At 39.9% G+C, this 22,213-nt stretch overlaps 1 protein-coding gene across 1 annotated transcript in view; it reads left to right on the forward strand.

Annotated features, from left to right (window-relative positions):
- CPISCA (chloroplast-localized ISCA-like protein) overlaps positions 1–22,213 on the forward strand; it is a 43,983-nt gene that overhangs the window by 14,849 nt on the left and 6,921 nt on the right. Inside the window, exon 2 of the mRNA XM_087694921.1 lies at positions 16,290–16,502. Within this exon, the coding sequence (XP_087551047.1) occupies positions 16,290–16,502 (213 nt within the window). The remainder of the gene's footprint in view (positions 1–16,289; positions 16,503–22,213) is intronic.

Consider the following 22,213-nt stretch of genomic DNA (forward strand, 5'->3'; position numbering starts at 1 on the left):
AGAGTGATTGCCAGAGGTTGCAAGAGTGATACTTTGTATCCACTTCATGTATCTAGTATGTGTAACCATGTTGTTGCCGTGACCGAGCAGCCAAGTGTTTCTTTGTGGCATGGCCGGTTGGGACATATGAGTCAAATAAACAGGAATGAAAGTGCTTTCTTGTTTGGGTTACTTGCCTTGTATTCGTTATGCTGATTTTGAGCATTGTGATCATTGTATTTATGGTAAACATACACTGACGTCTCATAAAGGTCTCTTTCTTTGAAATCTTCTCCTCTAGAGTTTAGTACATTCAGATGTATGTCAGATGCCAGGATTATCTTTAGGGGGAAAGAAATATTTTGTCACATTTATTGACGATGCTACACGAAAGGTATGAGTTTATCCTATTCGTAGAAGGATGAAGTGCTTGATAGGTTCAAAATATTCTTGGCATTGGTTGAAAATCAGACAGATAAGACACTTGAGTGTCTTTGCTTTGACAATGTTGGGGAATATGTGTCCAAGGCCTTTCAAGCATTTTGTGAGAGCAAAGGGATAAAGAGGGAGCTCATTGCCTCTCATAATCCGTCCCAAAATGGAGTTGCAGAGCGTATGAATCGGACCATACAGGACAAGGTCTGTACGATGCTGTCTCATGCTGCATTACGCCATGGTTTTTGGGCAGAGGCTGTTATGACAGCCGTTCACTTAATTAATCGGTGACCAAACAGGTCTTTGGGGGGGTGGGAGTTCCCCAAGAAGCGTGGTCGGGCAAGCCACCTTCATATGCTCATCTGAAAGTGTTTGGCTGTGAGGCTTTTGTGCACATTCGTAAAGAAAAACAACAAACTTGAGCCAAAGTCTTGTAAATGCATTTTCCTAGGATATGGTGGCGAGGGTGAAATGGGGTATAAATTGTGGGATTGTGAGAAAAGAAAAGTAGTACGCAGCAATGACGTTATCTTCTGGGAAGATCGCATGCATAAACAACCCGAAAAGACTGAGGAGGTCCGTAGGGCTATATTCCGGGAAGAAATACCTTTTGGACAGCACAATGTGCCCGTTGTACAGCAGCAAGTACGTGCTGTAAATGAACTTGTAAATGCAGAAAATGATGCTGGAAATGATCAGTCAGCTATTGCCCATGATAATGAGCCACCACATGTGCAGGAACAGCCAGGACTGCAAGTTGTTAATGCTGATTTGCAAGCTGAAATGCTAGGAGAGCATGCTGAAAATGGAAATTTGCAAGAACAGCCAGCAAACAATGATCATTGGGTTAGGAGATTGTCTAGGGCTACTAGACAACTTGATAGATTTGTTCCTGGTGTAAATAATGTGGCTGATTATGTCATGTTGACGACTGTTGTGAACCGTCTTGCTTCAAGGAAGCAATGGATAGACAGGACAACAAGAAATGGTATAAAGCCATGTTGTCAGAGATGGAATCTCTTGAGAAAAATGACACTTGGGACTTGGTGTAGTTGCCTAAAGGACAGAAAACCCTTCCATGCAAATGGGTTTACAAGATGAAGGTTACTTTTGGTTCCTCATCAAAGTACAAAGCAGATTAGTTGCAAAGGGGTACAAGTAGGAGCATGGAATTGACTTTGATGAGATTTTTTCACTGTAGTTAAGATGACTACATTGAGAACCATTTTGGGCTTGGTTATTGTTGAGGATATGGAACTCATACAGATGGATCTAAAGACTGCATTTTTACATGGTGATCTGCATGAAGACATATATATGCAGCAGCCTGAATGGTTTGTGGAAAAAGGGAAAGAGAAGATGGTATGTAATCTCAAAAGGAGTTTGTATGGGCTGAAACAAGCATCGAGAGAATGGTATCATAAGTTTAATACATTCATGCAGTCTCAAGGCTTTCATAGAAGTCAAGTGGATCACTGCTTGTACACCAAGAAGGCAACAGATGGCAGCCTGATTATCTTGGTTTTGTATGTTGATGACATGTTGATTGCTGGTAGGGATACTCATGCCTTGGATTCACTGAAGCAAAGTCTTCATGGAAACTTTGACATGAAGGATCTTGGTGATGTAAATCACATTCTTGGCATGCGAATACTCAAAGATAGATCAAAAGGCTTACTCTATCTATCTCAACAGGAGTATATCTCCAAGGTTTTGCAAGTGTTTCAATATGGAGGGGGAATAAACGATTGGGGTTTCATTGTCTCCATATGTGAAACTCAGTGCAGAGGACAGCTCTACATCTGATGATGAGAAGGCTGAAATGGCCAAGTTACCGTATGCTTCAGCTGTTGGCAATTGGATGTATGCAATGGTTGCTACACGTCTTGACATTGCCTTTACAGTGGGAATGGTTAGCAGATACAGGGAAACCCCTGGCAAGAAGCATTGGGAAGCAGTGAAAGGTATTATGAGCTACCTCAAAGGCACAAAGGAGTTGTGTATCTGTTTTGGGAAGTAGAAGGCATCTGTTGTTGGCTTTACGGATGCAGACTATGTTGGTCATGCGGATTGCAAGAAGTCCACTTCTAGGTATGTGTTTAGTTTCACAGGAGGAGCAGTCTCTTGGATCTCCAGGCTACAAAAGTGTGTTGCATTGTCTACTATAGAGGCAGAGTATGTGGCTGCCACTTTGGCATGCAAGGAGGCTTTATGGCTTTCACTCTCTGGTGGGAGAGCTTGGCATCACAGAGTTACCTGTTCTCCATTGTGATAGTCAGAGTGCTATTATGCTAGCACGGAATCCTGTCTTTCATGCAAAGACAACACATATAGGTGAAGTATCACTTCATTAGAGATGTACTTGACAGCAAGAGCATTGAGCTTGTCAAAATGCATATAGAGATGATAACCTTGCAGACCTTCTCACGAAGGGTCTTCAAGCAGAGTGGTTTGCTCATTGCCGACAGATGATGGGAGTTGGATAGATATATGTATTTCAGCTTTGTACATACCTAGACTTAGCTGATTCTTTTCTTCTCTTAAGGCATATTGCCTTTAGGTGGGAGGTTGTTGGGAATAAAGGGCCATTGTGCCTTTTATATGTGCACAGGTGTAAACACACCCTAGCACTTTGTACTTTCATATATATATATATATATATATATATATATATAAACCTAAAGAGGTACACTCGTCATTGTACCCACAAGTCATGCTCACTCTCACTCTCTACTCTGCACTCTCTCTTTGTCTCTCTACTGTGAGAAAGCCTTGCGTGTCTCGATCCTCGTGCTCTCTGTCACAACAAATTTTGTGAGAGTTAAATGCATGATATCCATAGCTAATCTTCCCCAACAGTTTTGGGGAGAGAGTGTTAAAACTGCAGTTCATGTATGCAATTGCTTTCCAAATCGTGCATTGGAAAATGGCATTCTTGAAGAGGTTTGGTTTGGCAAACTTGTTTCATATGACCATTTGCATGTCTTTGGTTGTGATGCCTTCGTGCATGTATCTGTAGATCGCAGGACCAGACTAGACATGAAATCCATCAAGGGCATCTTCATGGGATATGGAGATGAGGAAGAGATGGGTTATAGAGTTTAGCTTCCTCAGGGTAGGAAGATAGTACGCAGCCGAGACGTAGTATTTAATGAGGCAAAATTGTTGCAACATGCTATATAGGGTGACCTTGACAAAAGGAAGGTCAAATTTTAGCATAAACAGCCAGCCATTCAGCAACCATTAGCTGAAGATTTTGTTCCTTTTGATGCTGAAAATGAGCAGCAACCCATTGTGCTACAGCCAGAAGATAATGGGCAATATATAAATGCACAAGATGGAATATGACAGCAAGAAGAACATGCTGAAAATAGGTACAGCAGCAAGAAAATGCTGAAAATTAGCAAGCTGGTGATGGTGTGTATATACTTGAGGATGTAGGCCCATCATTTGACAATACATATCATTGGGTAAGAAGATCTACACGTGTCAGAAGGCAACCACAGAGGTTTCAACCATCTTTGGATTGCATTTTGTTGATTGATGAGGGTGAGCCTTTGACATTTAGAGAGGCACAGCCATGTGAAAACAAGAGAGAGTGGAAGCTTGCTATGCAGAAAGAGATGAAGTCTCTATATTCAAATAACACATGGGAGCTTGTACCTCTGCCCAAGGATAGGAAAGCTATCCCTCATAAATGGGTTGACAAGTGAGATGTATTGATAGGAAGCCCCAATACAAGGCATGGTTGGTTGCTAAGGGCTATACACAAAAGGAGAATTTAGAGTTGGATCGATGGATGTGAAGATTGCTTTTTTTCATGGTGACGTGGATGAAGAGATGTATATGAAACAATTAGAAGGTTTTGCTATTCTAGGAAAAGAGCATTTGGTTTGTAACCTGAAATGCAGCTTATATGGACTGAAGTAAGCCCCTAGACAGTGGTACAAAAAGTATGATACCTTCATGCTCAGCCATGGATTTAAACATAGTCATGCAATACACGGCTTATACACTAAAAAGGCTGATAATGGAAGTCTTATTGTGCCGGTCTTATATGTGGATGACATGCTGATTGTAGGAAAACATAAGAGTACTTTGAATGCTCTTAAAAGGCAGCTGAGTTCAGCCTTCTCAATGAAAGATTCGGGGGCAGCTGAACACATTTTGGGCATGTGCATGAAAAGAGATAGAGAGCAGTACTTGTTTCTCTCACAAGACAAGTACATTAGCAAAGTACTTAACGGGTTGAATATGGCTAATGCTAAGGCTCTTGGTGTGCCTTTACTGCCATATACAAAGCTTAGCAATGTTGATTGCCAAGGATGATGTAGCTGCTAGTGCTAGCATCAGCTTGTGGATCTTTGATGTATGCTATGGTTGCAACTCGCCTTGACATTGCTCATGCAGTGGGAGTTGTTAGTAGATTCATGTCTAACTCTGACAAGCCGCATTGGGAAGTAGTGAAATGTATCTTCAGATACTTAAAAGATACACAAGAGAAGTGTGTATGCTATGGAAAGGGTACATTAGAGTTGCAAGGATTCTGTGATTAGGACATGGTGGGAGATCTTAACACTAGGAAATCTACCAGTGGGTATATCTTTACTTTGGCTAGTGGGGCTATCTCTTGGTGTTCAAGGTTGTAGAAAATTCTAACACTAAGTACTATAGAGGCTGAATATTTTTCAGCCACAGAAACATCCAAGGAAGCTAGTTGGCTTGGCCATTTGGTCAAGGATTTTTGTCTTTCTTCAAGTACTCTAGTGCTTGGATGTGATAGCCAAAGTGCGGTATGTTTGGTTAAGAATGCCATATTCCATGCACGTAGCATAGCCAAAGTGCGGTATGTTTGGTTAAGAATGCCATGTTCCATGCACGTAGCAAACTTTTTTAGGATTTTGACATGATTTTATGGCTGACTAGCATTTTATTATTATTTTATTACTGGCCGACCTGATGCATTATTGGCATTATTGATTGCCTATTTATTTAGGCTCCCTCCTCCTCAGTCATCATCATCTTGCAGACTTTCAGTGCAAGCTGTAGTGGAGAGAGGGAGTAGGTGTCAGTGCCCACACAGTTAGTGTTGTATGTGATTGTCTCGTGTTTGGTATATGGGATTCTTTTTCCCGAGCATATATCTGAGTTCTCCCTTTGTAGTGTTGTTTTATTTTCTCTTTACTCTTGTGTTATGTAGTCTATTACAGGAGTCTTCTATGCTTCCATTGCTGCACCCTCTTTTGACATGGTATTAGATTTCTGTGTTTGGGCCTTGGGTGCTGTTTTTTTGTCGTGGATTGTCTGCGCTCACACCGTTTTACTGTTGATCCGACTTCTTCTATCTACTGCAGCTTGGGTGACCAGTTTCTAGGTATTTTTTGCTTGTTTTCAGCCTTCAACCCTTTGTGTTTTTGTGTTGCAGTCTGTGCTTTGATTTTCTGCGCTATCAGAATTTTGTATGGCTGAATTTAATGCTCACACATCTTGTGTTTTTGTACTTTACATTTTCGTTTTCTGCATTTAATGCACTTGTAGGCTGGGCAACAATCTTTTCTAGCCTCTGATAGCATTTGCTGGCTGTAATCAACTTGATTTTTCTGGATTTTGCAGTCCTTTTCTGATCAGCTCCTCTTCACACTGTGTGTGAATTCTTGAAAGTGTAGTTTGTGCAGTGTTTTGGCTGTACTCTCTCTCTATTTCTCTTCTTTTCTTTTGGCATCATCTTCCTTTGCTAAAAGCATATTTGGAGATTTGGCTACCATGGAAATAGTCGGTTCTTTGACTTTCTCCTTGTCCTTCTTCTTGGAGGGATTCTTGGGAAGAGGAGGCAACTTGTGTACGATGAGACTTTGAAGTCACCACTTGGGTGGATCCTTGAATGATAGGTGATGTGGTACCTTTCATAGACTTAATTGCATCAATAACATTGATATCGTTTTATAATGAGGTAGGCCTTTGCAACCATAATACGGTGTGTCTCCAGTGCCTTCTTGTTACGGAAATCTTCAAAGACCTTCCTTGCTTTGGCCCTTCTCCATCAAAGCTTGAATTTTTGGATCTACTTCTAGCTCTTTGTATCTTTGTATCTTCTCATAATTAAAAAAGAATACAAATATAGAGTATCGGGAGCCTTTCGGTTGTTCACTAGAATTCTTCTCTTCATCTCTTGACATGGTGAGAAAGTTGAACTCAAAGATCTTATCGCCCTAAAAAAGTTCTCTTCAAAATGACACGTGTCCTATTCTAGATGCCACTTGTCACTTTTCTAGAGAAAGAAGCTTCTAAACCTTTTACTTTAAAAATCTCTTAAATGGTTAAGAGGTTGAGATAGCCACTAAAGATAAAATTGTTCCTTGCGAAATTTCGGAGCCTTTGATGCAAGCATAATTTCCATTTGAGGAACTTTCAAAAATAGTAGCCTCCTAAATTTTAGGAGTTATGAAATTTAGATTTTGAAGAGCTTCATTATATAAGATCACCTGTTTATGGTTTGTTTCTTTGATCTTGAGCATTTGGTTTCGCTTTTTGAAACCACTTATTATATGGGCTTTTAGTCAATGTGACTATCTGAGTGTAAAAGTCCTAGTTATCTGGGCTTTCTGGTCAATTTGACCACCCAACTAAACTTTTAATTTCTCTTGGGCATCTCATTAATGATAATCTAAGTATAATTATAGGGCGTTACGGCCCTTGGTCACCCTTGAATAGAGAGAGAAACATTTAATCATATTTTGAAACACTCAAATGATATAAATCGCCTTTTAAAGTATATGAGCATCAAATTAATTTGAATCATTGACCAATATGTCTTGGTAACAATTGGTATACAAAAGGTTGGTGTTATCATTAGAGGTTGCTTGCTGCATTTTAGGATTTGTTTGAGGAATGATACTCTTGGAGCTATGAGTGGTGTCTCCTACTATTCGTTTAGCTCTCCTCTTCCTTAGTCCAACCAAGACACGGAGATTTGAGCCAATTGTATCATACTAACATAGCATGATTGATTTATTCTGGCCAATCAGGTGTTGATCGTTGGAAATAAAGGGCCATTGTGCCTTTTTTATGTGCATGGGTGTGAATGCACCCTTAGCTCTTGTATTTTTTATATATCTATCTCAAAAACCTAAAAGAGGTACACTCTATTGTACCCACACATCGTGCATCTATCTCACTCTTTACTATTCTACTGCTACTCACGTTTTTCTCTTTATTTGCCATTGCCATCGCTAACCATTGCATCTCTGCTGTGTATTGCCCACTTCAAATTGGTATCAGAGCCTTGGTTATTGCTAGTGTGCTTCTCGTCGAGCAGTGTCAGCTCATTCCATGAGAAGAAAATAGCTTCTAGGTCATGTTTTCAGTTAGCGACAACATGCGACAGTGTTTTTCAGGCAGGTGATACCTTTTTTTAGGTTAGCGCAGGTTAGGCGCTGCCATTCCAAGCTAGGCGTAGGTTGCTTAAGTCACACAGGTCAGGTGATAAGCACTGAGACGGGTGACGGGCTATTCCAAATCATGTGCGGCAATTCATGTTTTTTCCTTGGTAAAAATCACGTTTAAAAAAAAAAAAGTTCATCGTTTTGGGTAAATTTGCAGGATGTTAGGTTGCTAAGCACAGATTAAAGAATCTTAGAGATCGTGTATACATTTACTCCTAGAATTCGGGCTTATGATGTATGCTCGAAGATTTTACCGGGTTGGGTAAAATTTATGAAGTTTGCACAGATTCGAGCCTTAGAAATTGGGGTTTTTCATGTATTTGTGGAAATTGTACAATGACAAGTAAATTTCTTTAAATTTTGACACATTGGACCCTGCACAATTTGGGGCTTTTGCAAACTTTGCAAAATTTGTGTCAAATTTGGTCTTAAAATGCACTTGAGTACAATTTCTATGTAAATTGAGCACATTGGATGCTAGGAAAATTAGGGGCTTTTGCAAAATTTTGGCAAAATTTGCTTTTGGAATCTACTCAGGATTATGTCAGATGCAATTTGAGCAGTTTGAGCAAAGAAATTTTGGGGCTTTTGACCATGTGGGTCAAATTTGTGCCTGTGGATAAATTTGGAGCAAAAATTACAGCTAAAATTTGGGGCTTGTTCATGCAATTTGATGTATTAACTTATGAAACAAGTGCAATTACTTGTTGCGTGCTGTAGCACACATTTTGTGACTCTGAAAGTTGATTTGCAGATCTGAAATTTCTGCAATTACTTGGTTTTTCATTGTTGGTTGATACTTATTTTGTATCTTGGTCATTTGTGTGACAGTTGGGCTTGTATTTGTTGACTTTTGAGTCATTTTTGGGCTGTAAATCATGGCTGGCTGCAGTGATAGCAGCAATCTGTTGCACATCAAGAAGCTTAAGGGTGCATACAACTTTACTCTATGGCAGAAGCAATGCTGTAATGTCTTGGTGCAGAGGAAACAGGTGAAGCCCTAAAGAAAGAAGGGGTAAAACTAGCAACCATGGATTAAGATGAGTGGGATAAGTTCGATGAACTTGCATGCTCTACCATAGAGCTTTCAGTGTTAGATACTCTGCTATTTAACATAGAGAAATTGAATTCTGCTTATGATAAATGGCAAAGACTTGAGGAGTTATATGCTCAGAAAAGTGCAGCAAGCAAGGTTTACTCGTTAAAGAAATTGATGGACCTTCGTATGAAGGAAGGTATGGCCATATTTGTATATTTGAATGAGTTTAACTCTATTTTTCACCAGTTTGTTGCTTTGAAGGTCAACATTGATAAAGAGTTCAAGGCAACATTTTTGCAATGCACTTTACTTGAAAGTTGGGAACACTTTTAGGATAGCAATGAGTAACTTCAATGCCATGTTATATTCAGATGCGGAGACCTCTTTACTCATGGAAGAGCCAAATAGACAAAATAATTCAACCAGTAAGTCTTCCAATGCATTGCATGCTAGAGGCAGATCCCAATACAAGTGCCAGTCTGAAAGCAAAGTATGTAGGAAGTCTCATGGAAAAGATATAGAGTGCCATCATTGTAGCAAGAAAGGGCACTTCAAGCGGGATTGCTTTAAGTGGAAGAAAGAGAAGGGCAAGGGCAAAAGCAGTGATGATAGCAAAGATGAGAAAAAGGACAGCTATCATGCAAAGAAGAGTAGTATGAAGATAGAGAAAGTCAATGTAGTCAGTCATAAGAGTGACAGTGGTAGTAGCAGTGATATACTCTTTGCTTCTTCTTTTAGTGCATAGTCATTGATTGTAGATATTGATGATGACATGCACACTTGGATTCTTGATTCAGGTGTTTCATTCCATGTGACACCACACTGTGAGTGGCTTTTTGACTAAGTGGTGATAGACATGGTGTTCACTTAGGAGATAACTATGTATGTGACATTGTAGGGATTGGCAATGTGCAGTTGGCAGTTCAACATGGTTTAGTGTTCACCTTGCATAATGTGAGGTATGTATCCCAGTTCAAAAAGAGCTTGATAAGCATAGGGGAGCTAGATGATGAAGGCTATCACACCCCTTTTGGGGATGGCAAATGAAAGATATGTAAGGGATCTAGGATTGCTACTAAAGGTTCTAAGAGTGACACTCTGTATCTATTATATGTATCTAGTGTGCGAAACCATGTTGTCGCCATAATCGAGTAGCCAAGTGTGTCTTTGTGGCATGGTTGGTTGGGACACATGAGTCAAACTGGAATGAAAGTGCTTTCTTGTTTGGATTATTTGCCGTGTTTGAGATATGCTGATTTTGACCATTGTGATCATTGTATATTTGGTGAGTATACTCAAATGTCACATAAAAAGTCTTTTTCGTTAAAGTCTTCACCCTTAAAGATGGTACATTCATGCTAGGGTTGTCTCTAGGGGGAAAGAAATATTTTATCAGGTTTATTGATGATGCCACACGTAAAGTATAGGTTTATCCAAATTTCGTAAAGAGGAGGCATTAGATAAGTTTAAAAAATTCCTGGCACTTGCTGAAAATATGACCAGTAAGACATTAAAGTGTTTTTGCTTTGACAATGGTGGGAAATGTGTGTCAAAAGCCTTTGAGGCCTTTTGTGATAGCAAAGGGATTAAGAGGGAGCTCATTACCCCTCATAATTTGACCCAAAACGGTGTTGTAGAGCGTATGAATAGGACTATTTAGGATAAGGTTCATACCGTGCTGTCTCATGTTGCAGTATCCCATGGATTTTGGGTAGAGGCTATTATGACAGCTGTACTCTTGATAAATCGGTCATTGAGAAAGTCTTTGGGGAGGGGAGAGTTTCTTAAGAAGTGTGGTCAGGCAAGCCACCTTCATATGCATACTTGAGAGTCTTTGGCTGTGAGGTATCTATGCACATATGCAAGGAACAACGCAACAAATTGGTGCCAAAGTCTTGTAAATGCAATTTTTAAAGGATATGGTGATAAGGGTGAAATGGAGTATAGACTATGGGATTCTGAGAAAATGAAAATTGTACATAGCAATGATGTTATCTTCCAGGAAGACCGCATGAATAAACAGCTTGAAAAGATTGAGAAAGTCAAAAGGCTTGTGTTCCGAGAAGAGATACCTGTAGGATAGCAAAGAGTGCCCACTATACAACAACAAATACTTGCCGTAAATGACTCTATAAATGTAGGGAATGATGCTGAAATTGATCCTATAAATGCAAGGAATGACCCTATAATTGTAGGGAATGATGCTGAAATTAATTAGCAAGAAGTTCCCCATGATATACCATAGTTTTAGTAAGAAAATGTGCCATTAGAACAGCCAGAACAAGCAGGACATCATGTTGAACCATTTGAATAGCAAGCTGTTAATGCAGATTTGTAGGTTGAATAGCCAACAAACATTGAACATTGGGTTTGTAAATTGGCCAAAAATACAAAATAGCTGGATAGGTTTGTTCCTAGTGCAAATTATGTTGTTTATTATGTCATGTTGACTGATTGTGGTGAACCGTCGTTCTTCAAGGAAGCAATGGATAGAGAGGACATCAAGAAATGGCATGAAGTTATGTTGTCAAAGATGGAATCTCTAAAGAATAATGACACTTGGGATTTGGCATTTTTGCCCAAGGGGTAGAAAGTCCTACCATGCAAATGGGTTTATAAGATGAAGGTCACTCTTGGTTTCTCACCAAAGTACAAAGCACGAGTTGTTGCAAAGGGATACAAGCAAAAACATGGGATTGATTTTGATGAGATGTTTTCTCTTGTAGTCAAGATGACCACTTTCTGGACCATATTGGGCTTAGTTGCATGTGGGGATACGAAACTCATATAGATGGATGTAATTACTGCTTTCTTATATGGTGATTTACATGAGGACATATATATGCAATAGCTAGAAGGTTTTGTGGCAAAGGGGGAAAAGATGATATGTAAACTCAACAAAAGCTTTTATGAGCTGAAACAAACACCGCATGAATGGTATCATAAGTTTGATACATTCATGCAATCTCAAGGATTCAAAAGGAGTCAAGTGGATCACTACTTATATACCAAGAAGGCAGCAGATGTTAGTCTTATTATGTCGGTTTTGTATGTGGATGATATGTTGATTGTTAGTAGGGATGTTCATGCTTTGGCCACATTGAAGCAGAACCTACACAGCAGTTTTGACATGAAGGATTTGGGTGAGGCAAATCACATTCTTGGCATGTGTATACTCAGGAATAGATTGAAAGGTCTTCTTTATGTGCCATAGTACGAGTATGTATCCAATATTTTGCAGCGTTTCAATATGGAGGGGGGAAAAGAAATTGGTGTACCATTGACTCTGTATGTCAAACTTAGTGCAGAGGATAACCCTACATTTGATTATGAAAAGGTTGAAATGGCCAAGATTTCGTGTACTTCAGTTGTGGGTAGCTTGATGTATGCCATGGTTGCTACATGTCTTGACATAGCATTTGCAGTGGGAGTGGTTAGTAGATACATGGCACATCCTAGCAAAAAGCATTGGGAAGTAGTGAAAGGTATTATGAGATATCTTAAGGGCACAAAGGATTTGTGCATTTGCTTTGGAAAGTAGAAGGTATCTGTCGCTGGCTTTATAGATGCAAACTATGCTGGTCATGCTGATTGTAGAAAGTCTACTTGAGGGTATGTATTCACCTTCACAAGGAGAGTAGTTTTCTAGATCTCAAGGCTATAGAAATGTGTTGCATTGTCTACTATAGAGGCAAAGTACGTGCTTGCCATTGATGCATGCAAGGAGGCTTTATGGGTTTCATGTCTAGTGGGAGAGCTTGGCATTACTGAGATCCTTGTTCTTCATTGTGATAGTTAGAGTGCTATCATGCTATTATGGAACCCCGTCTTTCATGCAAATACAAAGTATATATAGGTGAAATATCACTTTTTCAAGGATATACTTCACAGCAAAAGCATTGAGCTTGTCAAGGTACATACAGATGATACCTTGCAGATCTTTTCATGAAGGGTCTTCAATCAGCAGAGTGGTTTGCTCATTGCCAACAGATGATGGGAGTTGGATGGTATATATTTCAACTTTGTACATACTTAGACTTAGTTGATTCTTTTCCTCAACCTTAAGGCACATTGCCTTTAGGTGGGAGGTTGTTGGGAATAAAGGACCATTGTGCCTTTTACATGTGCATGGTGTAAATGCACCCTTAGCACTTGTACTTTTATATATCTAAAAACCTAAAAGAGGTACACTATTATTTCCACACATCGTGCATCTCTCTCACTCTCCACTGCTCTACTGCTGCTCATGTTTTTCTCTCTATCTGCTATCACCATCACTGACCATTGCAACTCCGTTGCGTATCACTCAATTCATTGACTTGTCTCAATTCCATCAGGCGTTCTAGCCCAAAGTGGTAAAACATTAAATTCCAAATTATTATTTATTTCATGCTTTTATTGCTTGTTGTAAATTGTTGTGAATCAATGAATTTTAGGGTTCTATTGACCTTTTATAAAAAGGAAGGTTGGTTTCAATTGTTGTCATGCTTTGGGATCATTTGAAGGCTATCTCCATCGACTCCCTCCATTCAGCCCGCTCCTAGAGAGATTGAAGTTTGAGTTCTTCACTCTTTGGATATATATTATTTTATTCACTTCATTGAGTTACTCCTTCGCTATACATGTTTGTATTTTGTGTTTTCTTGAGTTTCTATCTAAGTTCAATTGTTTTAGTTGAGTTCGTGCATGCTTTGTGTTTTCTCTACAAACCCTAAGGTACTCTCCTCACTGATATGTCTGAGTATACCTAGCTCTGATATGATTTAAAGGAATGCTCGGACAGAGAATGAGAACTCAAAGTGTATCAAGCTATCAACAATCACCAAATTCAATTTGCCCCTTGATTTAATGCAAATATAGGCACAAATTGGGTCTTAGATATTGGCATGAATGATTAACATCATAAAGCCCCAAATTGCCTCTTGCTGTTGCATGCAAATCAGCCCATTTATAGACCTAGAATCTCACCTATTTTGCTCTTCACTGACCAAATTTGCATTAGCATCTTTCTTCAATCACAAATGCACACATGCACGCACTCCAATGCTACTGTACTAAACCTAATCTGTGTTGGAAACATGCTGAGAACAGAAAATTAGCAATCCAAAATACATCAAGTTCAAATCTAAGGCTTGAATCTTCAATTTCCAGCACTAGATTCAACATGCATTTGCAATAGATGAGGGAGAATGATCAGGGGGAAATTCTGATTTCCAGCCCCTGAGAAAATGACCGGCTGAAACCAGCCTGCCTTCTTGGAAAGGTTCCAGGTAGATAACTTGATTTAACACTTATTACAGCACACGAATGAAAACACAAATTTGAAATAAAACTTTAGCATAAAAATCTTGGATAGTTGTCACTTGATTGGCTCCAAATCTGGTGCCCCTTGTATTTCTTGACCTTGTATTGCTATGAATTTGTAGTACATTGAGATGTAGATTGGCTGTCACCAATGACCAGCAACATCAGGATTTAATCAGCCCCATGATTCTGACACGATTTGGGCATGAATTGATAACACTTGCATGTGGGTAAACTTCAATGTGGATGTACAATCTCTATCAGATAATCTCTATTGGATCTACTGTGATTGCTTCAATTCTAGTAGCTGCTTTGATCTTTGGGCTTTTGTGTAATGGGCATCCACTTCGAGGTGGCCAAGAAACCCTAATTTCTGTTGTAAATTAGGGTTTTGACAACATAAACATTGCTGTCCACCTTCAAACAATGGAGCAAAATTGAGAATGGCTGAAATTCAATGGGCCATTGCTTGAGACAATTGCTAAACCCTAATTATAGCAGCAATTAGGTCTGAATTCAGCAAAAGAATGTTGAGTATTTGAGATTTGCTGAGGAGAAGGACAATAGAGGAGAGAAAAATCTTCAATCTAATGCCAAGAAAAAGTGCTGTAACAGCAATCCCCTCCTATTTTAGAGAGAGAAAATTAGGTTAGTTGTTGGTTTTTAGGATTTTGCTATTGCTTGAAACCCTAATTTCATAGCAATTGTCAATGACCTTTTGTCATGAGGATGTGTATTTTTTATGCTTTGCTTAGTATTTGGCTTAGGTATTAATTAAATGTGCACATGTGATGTGCAAGTCAGTTAAGTGACAATGATGGGTCAATGACCCTAAGTTCGCAATGATTGTCAAAGGAAAAAGTTGCAATAAGTTGTATTGGTAAGGTACTAGTGGATGCATGGTGTCAGTTTAGGCCTAGGCTATTTAATTAGCCATTTGCAGGCTGCTGGTAGGAACATTATGTGTGACCCTATGAAGGGTCAGCCATGTCCCATCATTGAATCATTAGGGTCTTTGTGGTCCTTTGTGACTTCCTTGGGGCAGGTGTGCACATGCAGGCTCCATGAATACCCACGAGTGCTGGATGGTACGATGTTGGTTGTCTGAGGCACAGTGGTTGTTATTTAGGCAGATCAAGGGCAGTTATACCTGATCAGAGGTCATTTTGAATGGGGTAATGGCCATCTTCCATGGGTATGGTGTATGTGGAGTGCAAGAGTGACTCAGAGCCAGCATATGGCTAGTGTTTGCTGTTTAGCAGGCGTTTTCAAAACCCTGTGTATACAGTACTACTGCTGTTACTACCTTTGCACTCACAGGAGGTTGAGCCTGAACCAAGTGGAAGGCTACCTGCGAAGAGAGAGAACTATTACAAAGGCGAGGAGAGTGGCAAGAAGTGTGTCGATTGCATGAGCTCGGGCAACTCAGGGAATGGGTGTGGAGCAGGTGACAAACAGCAGAAGGTGGTTTGGAGGGACAAAGGTGGTGATCACACTACCTACAGTGGCCAGCAGAAGGTGGGGTGCAAGGACAAGGGGCAGCAGTGGAAGCCAGTCAGCAGACTGTGGTGGCAGCTGCAACAGTGGTGCGCTGTGACGACGGTGGGGTGAGTGGGGTTGCGACAGGGAGGGATGCAGGAGGCAGCAAGCACGACGGTGATATGCAGCATCAAAACTCACAGGTGGTGGCTCAACAGTTTGGCCACGTTCCCTTGATCCTTTAAAAAATGTGACTTTGAAAGTGTAGGTTTCTCCTATCTAGATTGACCACCTTATCAAATGCGGTGCACTAGTTTTTCAAACCTATGATGATTTTGATTGCTAGTAGATTCATACAAATCTTGTAAAAACCTCTGAGAGAGTGATCCCTTGAGTTATTAGAGGTTTGTCCCAAGGTGCTGGCTGGTTATTGCTCAAGTGTGCCTCTACTTGTTTAGTTATGTCAATCCTTTGTTTATTTATTGTTTGCTCATGTTGATGATTCCAAGAGGATGTTCCATGTTTATTGACTCATATTGAAGAACTGGTTTTATCTCCTCTTCATTCACTTCAACTAATTGACAAGCGATTGGTTTTTTGATTTTCTACAGGTGCTGAGCATAGTGTTAAACCTGCAATCACTTTGTCAGAGAAGGCCTTGAAACATCTGACTAGGATGAGGAAAGATCTGAATGAAGACCTTTGCCTTCGACTTGGGGTTAGACAAGGGGGATGCTCGGGGATGTCTTATACCATGGATTTTGAACAACGTGCTAATGTGAGATCTGATGATTCCATCATTGACTATGATGGTTTCACAATGGGTGAGTTCTATACCCCAAATGAATGTTTTCCAGTTAAATGTGCACTAAAAATCATTTGAGTAAAAGTAGATTTCAGCCCTAAGCTTCGTAAATGTAAGATTTCAGAATTTCCAATTTTAGAAAACCTAGATTTTAGACTTAAGTCCTCTAAATATAAGACTTTAACTTGAATGTTATACAATATTTAGATTCTAGCTCTAATTTTATGATTGAGGAATATGCAATGTGGTTGCTTCAATCTTCTAGAAGCTCATAGAGTTTTGGGACGCTTCTTACACCCGTTACTTTAGAGACGGTTGCTACTACCGTGGTACTACACATGTAGGAGCTTAACAGGAGATTTTGTTTGTGAATCATTGTCCAGGGTTAGTCTAGCCATGAGGCAAGTAAGTTTATTAAGCTTATGTTCATCAGATTGTCAATTTAAGCTAGCGGCCCTAAAAGTTTGTATATAAGATAGATAAAGTAAAATGACGAGTGCATCAGACTTAGTGTTAAGTTGTCCATTGTGATATGCTTTGACTCTTGTGACTATTGAAACGAGTCTTCCTTCTTGGGATGGGTGGTGATAACCTGATTTAAGAGTTAATTATAGCAATAAATAAATGCACGTAAAATGAAATACACACTTTACCATAACATTCTTGGACAGTAGACACCGTGTTGGCCCCAAAATTGGCGCCCCTTGCGGTATTTCTTTAGCTTTCATTCAATTGGAAGGAGTACAACTCGAGATTCTTCAATCTCTTCCTGCTAACCAATTGCTCTTGTTGTCATAAATGATCAGCAAGCCTTTTGGGTCATTTGCCCCTTGATTCACCCAGGACTTCTTCTCCAATTTGACCCTTGGCTGGCCAAATGCTGCCCCAAATCAATTCGGGATGGGCTGGCTCCTGAAATCCCTTGATAATCTTCAATTATCAGTTGCTGATTTCAGTCTCTTGAGCCTTCAATCTATGGCACGGATCCCAAGGAGGTTGCTAAATCCTAATTTCTGCTATAAATTAGGGTTTACTGTAGCAATTATAGATCAGCTCACCAAAAATGGCTGAAATCTCCTCCAAATGGCTAAGAATTGCTGAGAATGGCTGAGCATAGGCTGAAGGAGATGAGAGAATGCTGTAGAGAGAGAAAATTCTGAGATTTGTCGTGAAGAACTGATCAAAATCAGCTGCTGCCTTGCTGTACCAGCCCCAAATGGATGCACCAACAATAATAGGAGCATCAGAGACTGTGATCTTTAGAAGAAAGTGCATCAGCAGCAATTGCCAGCTTCCCAAGGTCAAGAATATGCAATCTCCATCACCAAAATGGTCTCCAATGGCTGGGAAATGGCCCCAAAAGCTGGCAGTAACAGTCCAACACCTCTTTCCAACAGCTCCAAAGTGAAAAAACGAGATTTCTCTCTCCCTTCAGCCCTATTTAGCCTTTCCCCCACTTGCATGGGAAAGTTTTACCAAGTGGCAGCTTTCTTAATCCATTTTCAGCAATTTCCAGCCATTTAATTAATTTCAGAATTAATTAATTCTGAAAATTTATTCAGCCTTTAACCCATATCTAGAAAATTGACCTTGCCCATCCAAAAATTAATTGGCTAGGCCATTTGCAACCCAAAGTGGTCCCATGCATTAATTGACCCTTGGACAAGCATTAATCCATTATTTAATGCCTAGTCCCTAGTGTCACCACTGACACTTAATGGCCAATTAATGGTCCTAGGGGCAAACTGACACCAAAATTCACCTAGAATCTAACAAGTGTAACTTGTTACAACTTTTGCCCTTGACACCCATCTTTTTCACAGGGTCCTTCGGCCTTCAACTGTGAAAAAGTAGCTTGCACCTCACATGTGCATCTTTTAATTGCACATTTGATTAATCCTTTAATCAAATGTCAATTGAACATAAGCAAAGCATCAAATTTTCACGTCCTTGTGACAACTATCTACAAAGAGACCTGGTTGCATTGTGTCATGATTCACTTATTCCTTGTTGCATTCATCTCAGCCTTCTGTCACGTTTATGCCCATTAGCTTCATGCATAGACAAGTTTGTGATAGTGTGTGGCTTGCATCCATGATTGCAAATTGATTGTAAACAATTGCAGTGTGAATGTTGAGCACATAGCCAGTTGTGGTGTTTTCATTTGTTTTTTGTGTAATTTAATAATAGAAATCTTAAGCACTTTCCTGGATATTGTGGGAGTGTGTAATTTTACTATTGACATCATAAGCTCTAGCATGGACATTGCTTCTGGTCATTCCATTGTTTGGAGGTTTTCATAGTTCTTTGTGTTATCTCACTTCACTTGTCTAAAAAGAGTTCAAATCAGATTGATTTGCTTATATATTTGCAGCTATGATGTGTGAGTGGCATGTGTGTCTAGGAAGCTAGAGGACAACAGGAAGATGAATAAAGAACTGTACATTTTGGTTTGTTCTGTGGAAATGTTTGGCAAACCAAATCACACGTTTTGTTCACATACATCTTGTGTGTCTGATAGACAATAGTTGGCAGCAGTGTTCTATCTATATTCTGGCAGTTTTTTGCAGTTGTTTTTGGTCCCTGGGCAGCATTGAGTGCATGAACATTTGTGCTGCAGTCATTTGAGTATCAATAGGGTTGTGTTAATGAGTTTTGCTCTGCATGTAAGTGTGTATTATAGTTGTATGTAGCCCTGAATGTCAGTTTACGTCATACTCTGCGAAATGCCATTTTTCGCAGAGTATTGCTCTGCACTGCTGTGTGTATTATAGTTGCATGTAGCCCTGAATGTCAGTTTTTGTCATACTCTGCGAAATGCCATTTTTCCACTGTTTCACTGGTTCTGTTTCGTTTTCTATTCTGGTTTCCATTTCTGCCATTCTTCATCTGTATAGTTCCTGGAAACTCCAAATTTTTTTCGTTTCTGTTTCCATTCCAATTTGTATTCTTTCCATTCCCCATTTCCCATAACCATGGTTTTCATACACTTTTCAAGCTTCATGCAGAGTCCATGGGAATTCAATGCTTTTGCCTCGTAGAGTTGCATGTTTCTGGTGGTCTGTGCCAGAGCACTGAAGATAGTACAATTCCTCGGCATTTTGACCCTTTCATGGCCAAATAAGGCTTGCCAAATGAGGAGTTTCCAGCTGCTTTAAGATACGCACAACTTAGATTCCAAGAATAATAGAGAACAAATGGCAAAAAATTACTCAAACTCTGGAGTTTGGGCAGTAAATTTGGAAAGGTGTACTACACATAGTAGGACTCGTGGGCCAAGATCCCACAATGCCGGCATATTGCTTGCCAAGGGCATTTGATATTTAGTGAGGTTCTCCCTAGCCTAGTGGGCTATCTTACATGCTGGAGAGAGATGGGGAGGATTTGGATCATTCTGGCTAAGACTGTTTGTTCGAAGTCTGTACATTGTCTCTTCCTTTCTTGATCCTTTTTGAATGAGCACTAAAAGATGTTGTTCTCAAGGTTTTTTGACCTCAATTTGATTTTCCTTCTTTTGACCTTATTTCAGCTTTTTGGTTTGTTCTTCTTTTTCTCCCCCCCTCCCTCCCCTTCTCTCTTTCTCTCTCTCTCTCTCTCTCTCTCTCTCTCTCTCTCTCTCTCTCTCTTTTGTGAATAAGTGTGTGTTAATGTTGGAGTATTTACATCCGGCTTTCAGGCCATCCAGACAGAATGGATACAAGTCTCACATCAGGCCTTTTGGCCAGCCATGAGAATCTCATTAAGCACAAGTCAAAGCCAAAACGGTACTACAAAATAACACATAAATATTATGCTGGCTGCAGAAATGGAGTAGAGCGAATAATATCCAGCCAAGGAGCATCCACATCAGGGAGGACCACATCAGCTGAAATCATGGAAGAAAAAAGACATAAGAGAAATCCTTGCACATAGGCCACATGACCATGAATACCTGATGCCAAGTCAAAAATAAAGGCATTATGGGTATGCCAAATGTGTCAGAGAGTTGTCCATCTAAGAAATTAGAAGATGTAGGCATAATCTGAATGCAAAGAAGACAATGAAGGCATCTTGCCCAAGACCCAAGAACGGATGGGTGTTCGTTGCTGACAAGTCACTGAGGTCCATACATGGGAAACAAAGCTCAAAATTAGTCTCGCCAAAGGGCAAGAGATGAAGAGATGAATTGGTTTCTCGTCACAAGTAGTGCAAAAGACACAATGGCCGTGCGAGATGTTGCAGGCACATAGTAGCCTCCACACAAAAACTTTTCCTTAATAGGGAATCTTAAACCTCCACAATTGAAGAAGTCTATCCCGCCATTTCTCATTGCTATCTAGGGCCAAACTTTATTTGCTTTCTCAGTGACCCTTTGCTTGTCCTCTACCATCTTGTGGTAGATTTGATTAGCCGATCTTTCTGAGAATCATCCAGTTTTACAAACATCCAATCTTGCCACGTTGAAGCAGTTTGAAAAGCAGGCAATTGATTATCCTGCTGGTCTTGTAGGGTCAACCAGATGTGGCTATAGCCTCTAGGATCCCGAAAGTGCTAGCGGATGCCCGGGAAAGAAAAAAGATGGGATTGCCTAGGAATGACAACATCTTGTACCGATTGTCGCCCCAAATGAGCCATACGATTAAATTTATCTCGTTGTAAATCTTTATGTAGCCAATGAAGCAGTGTGGATGTGGTCAATACTTGGCAATCAAATGAGTCAAAAGAAATGATTGCGACAATTTAAGAGGCCTCGTAGAATTCAGCACATGCCACCAAGATACTTGGATGGCCATGCGAGCATGGGAGATACTAGTCTCCTTGATAAAGAATTTTGTAACATCAGTCCAAGGATGAGTGTGTATGCAAAGAGCTTGCAAAAGCACTATTCTTAGAACTGTCATGTGAAGATTAACATCCAATAAAGTAGCTTCGTCCAATGGTTTCAGAGTAGTAATCTGTTGCCAAGATGTCCACACTTGACCCAAATGATTGCCTTTCTTTTTCCATAACATAAAATGGATAGGTTGCACCAATTCCAAGAGAGACTTCTTGGTCCAAGGAAGTAGGGGTAGGAAATAAGAGACATATTAATCGTGATAGATTGTGCCACTTTGAGGCGCACATGAAGCGGCCAGCCTTGAGATTTCCAATACATGAGTCTATCATGAATTTTGGCGGAGATCCAATCAAATTGTCCTTTGGGAGGGACATTCACACTAATAGGTTATCCCAAGTGCCATGTAATCTCTCCTTTGGAAACAATAGCTCCTTGCTAGCACAATCCTTCCAAATCCGTCTTCGTACAAGAGATCAATATTGATTTTTGAGCATTAATATGAAGGCTTGAGGCCAAACCAAATAGACTCCAAATTGTCATTACCCGGTTGACATTAGTTCAATTAACCTTGAGAAACATAAAGGAATCATCTGTCAAAGATTAACCCAAAAGTTGAGAACCACTAGGTGTTATAATTTGGTAATCATGTGGTGTGGACACTTATTAAAGTGCCAATGTAGTATGTGTACTGAGTGTTTTTAGACATTAAAGTAGTGACGCTAGGAACTAAAGTAAGTTAGCCTAACTCTAGTTAGTTGGTGGAAGGTTGGTTAGGTCAACCCATGACCTAAACTAGTGTAGTACTTTCACTATCTTTCAATTCAGCAAGTACACTCTACACGCTTGCTTCAACTTACTCATTGTCACTATCTTGTTGCTCTCTTCTCCATTGTTGGTCTTATTTTCTCGCACTT

Source organism: Lygodium microphyllum, chromosome 15 (assembly GCF_053477565.2).
Source record: "Lygodium microphyllum isolate KBCC chromosome 15, Lygodium_microphyllum_v1.1.10, whole genome shotgun sequence".
Lineage (NCBI taxonomy): Eukaryota > Viridiplantae > Streptophyta > Polypodiopsida > Schizaeales > Lygodiaceae > Lygodium > Lygodium microphyllum.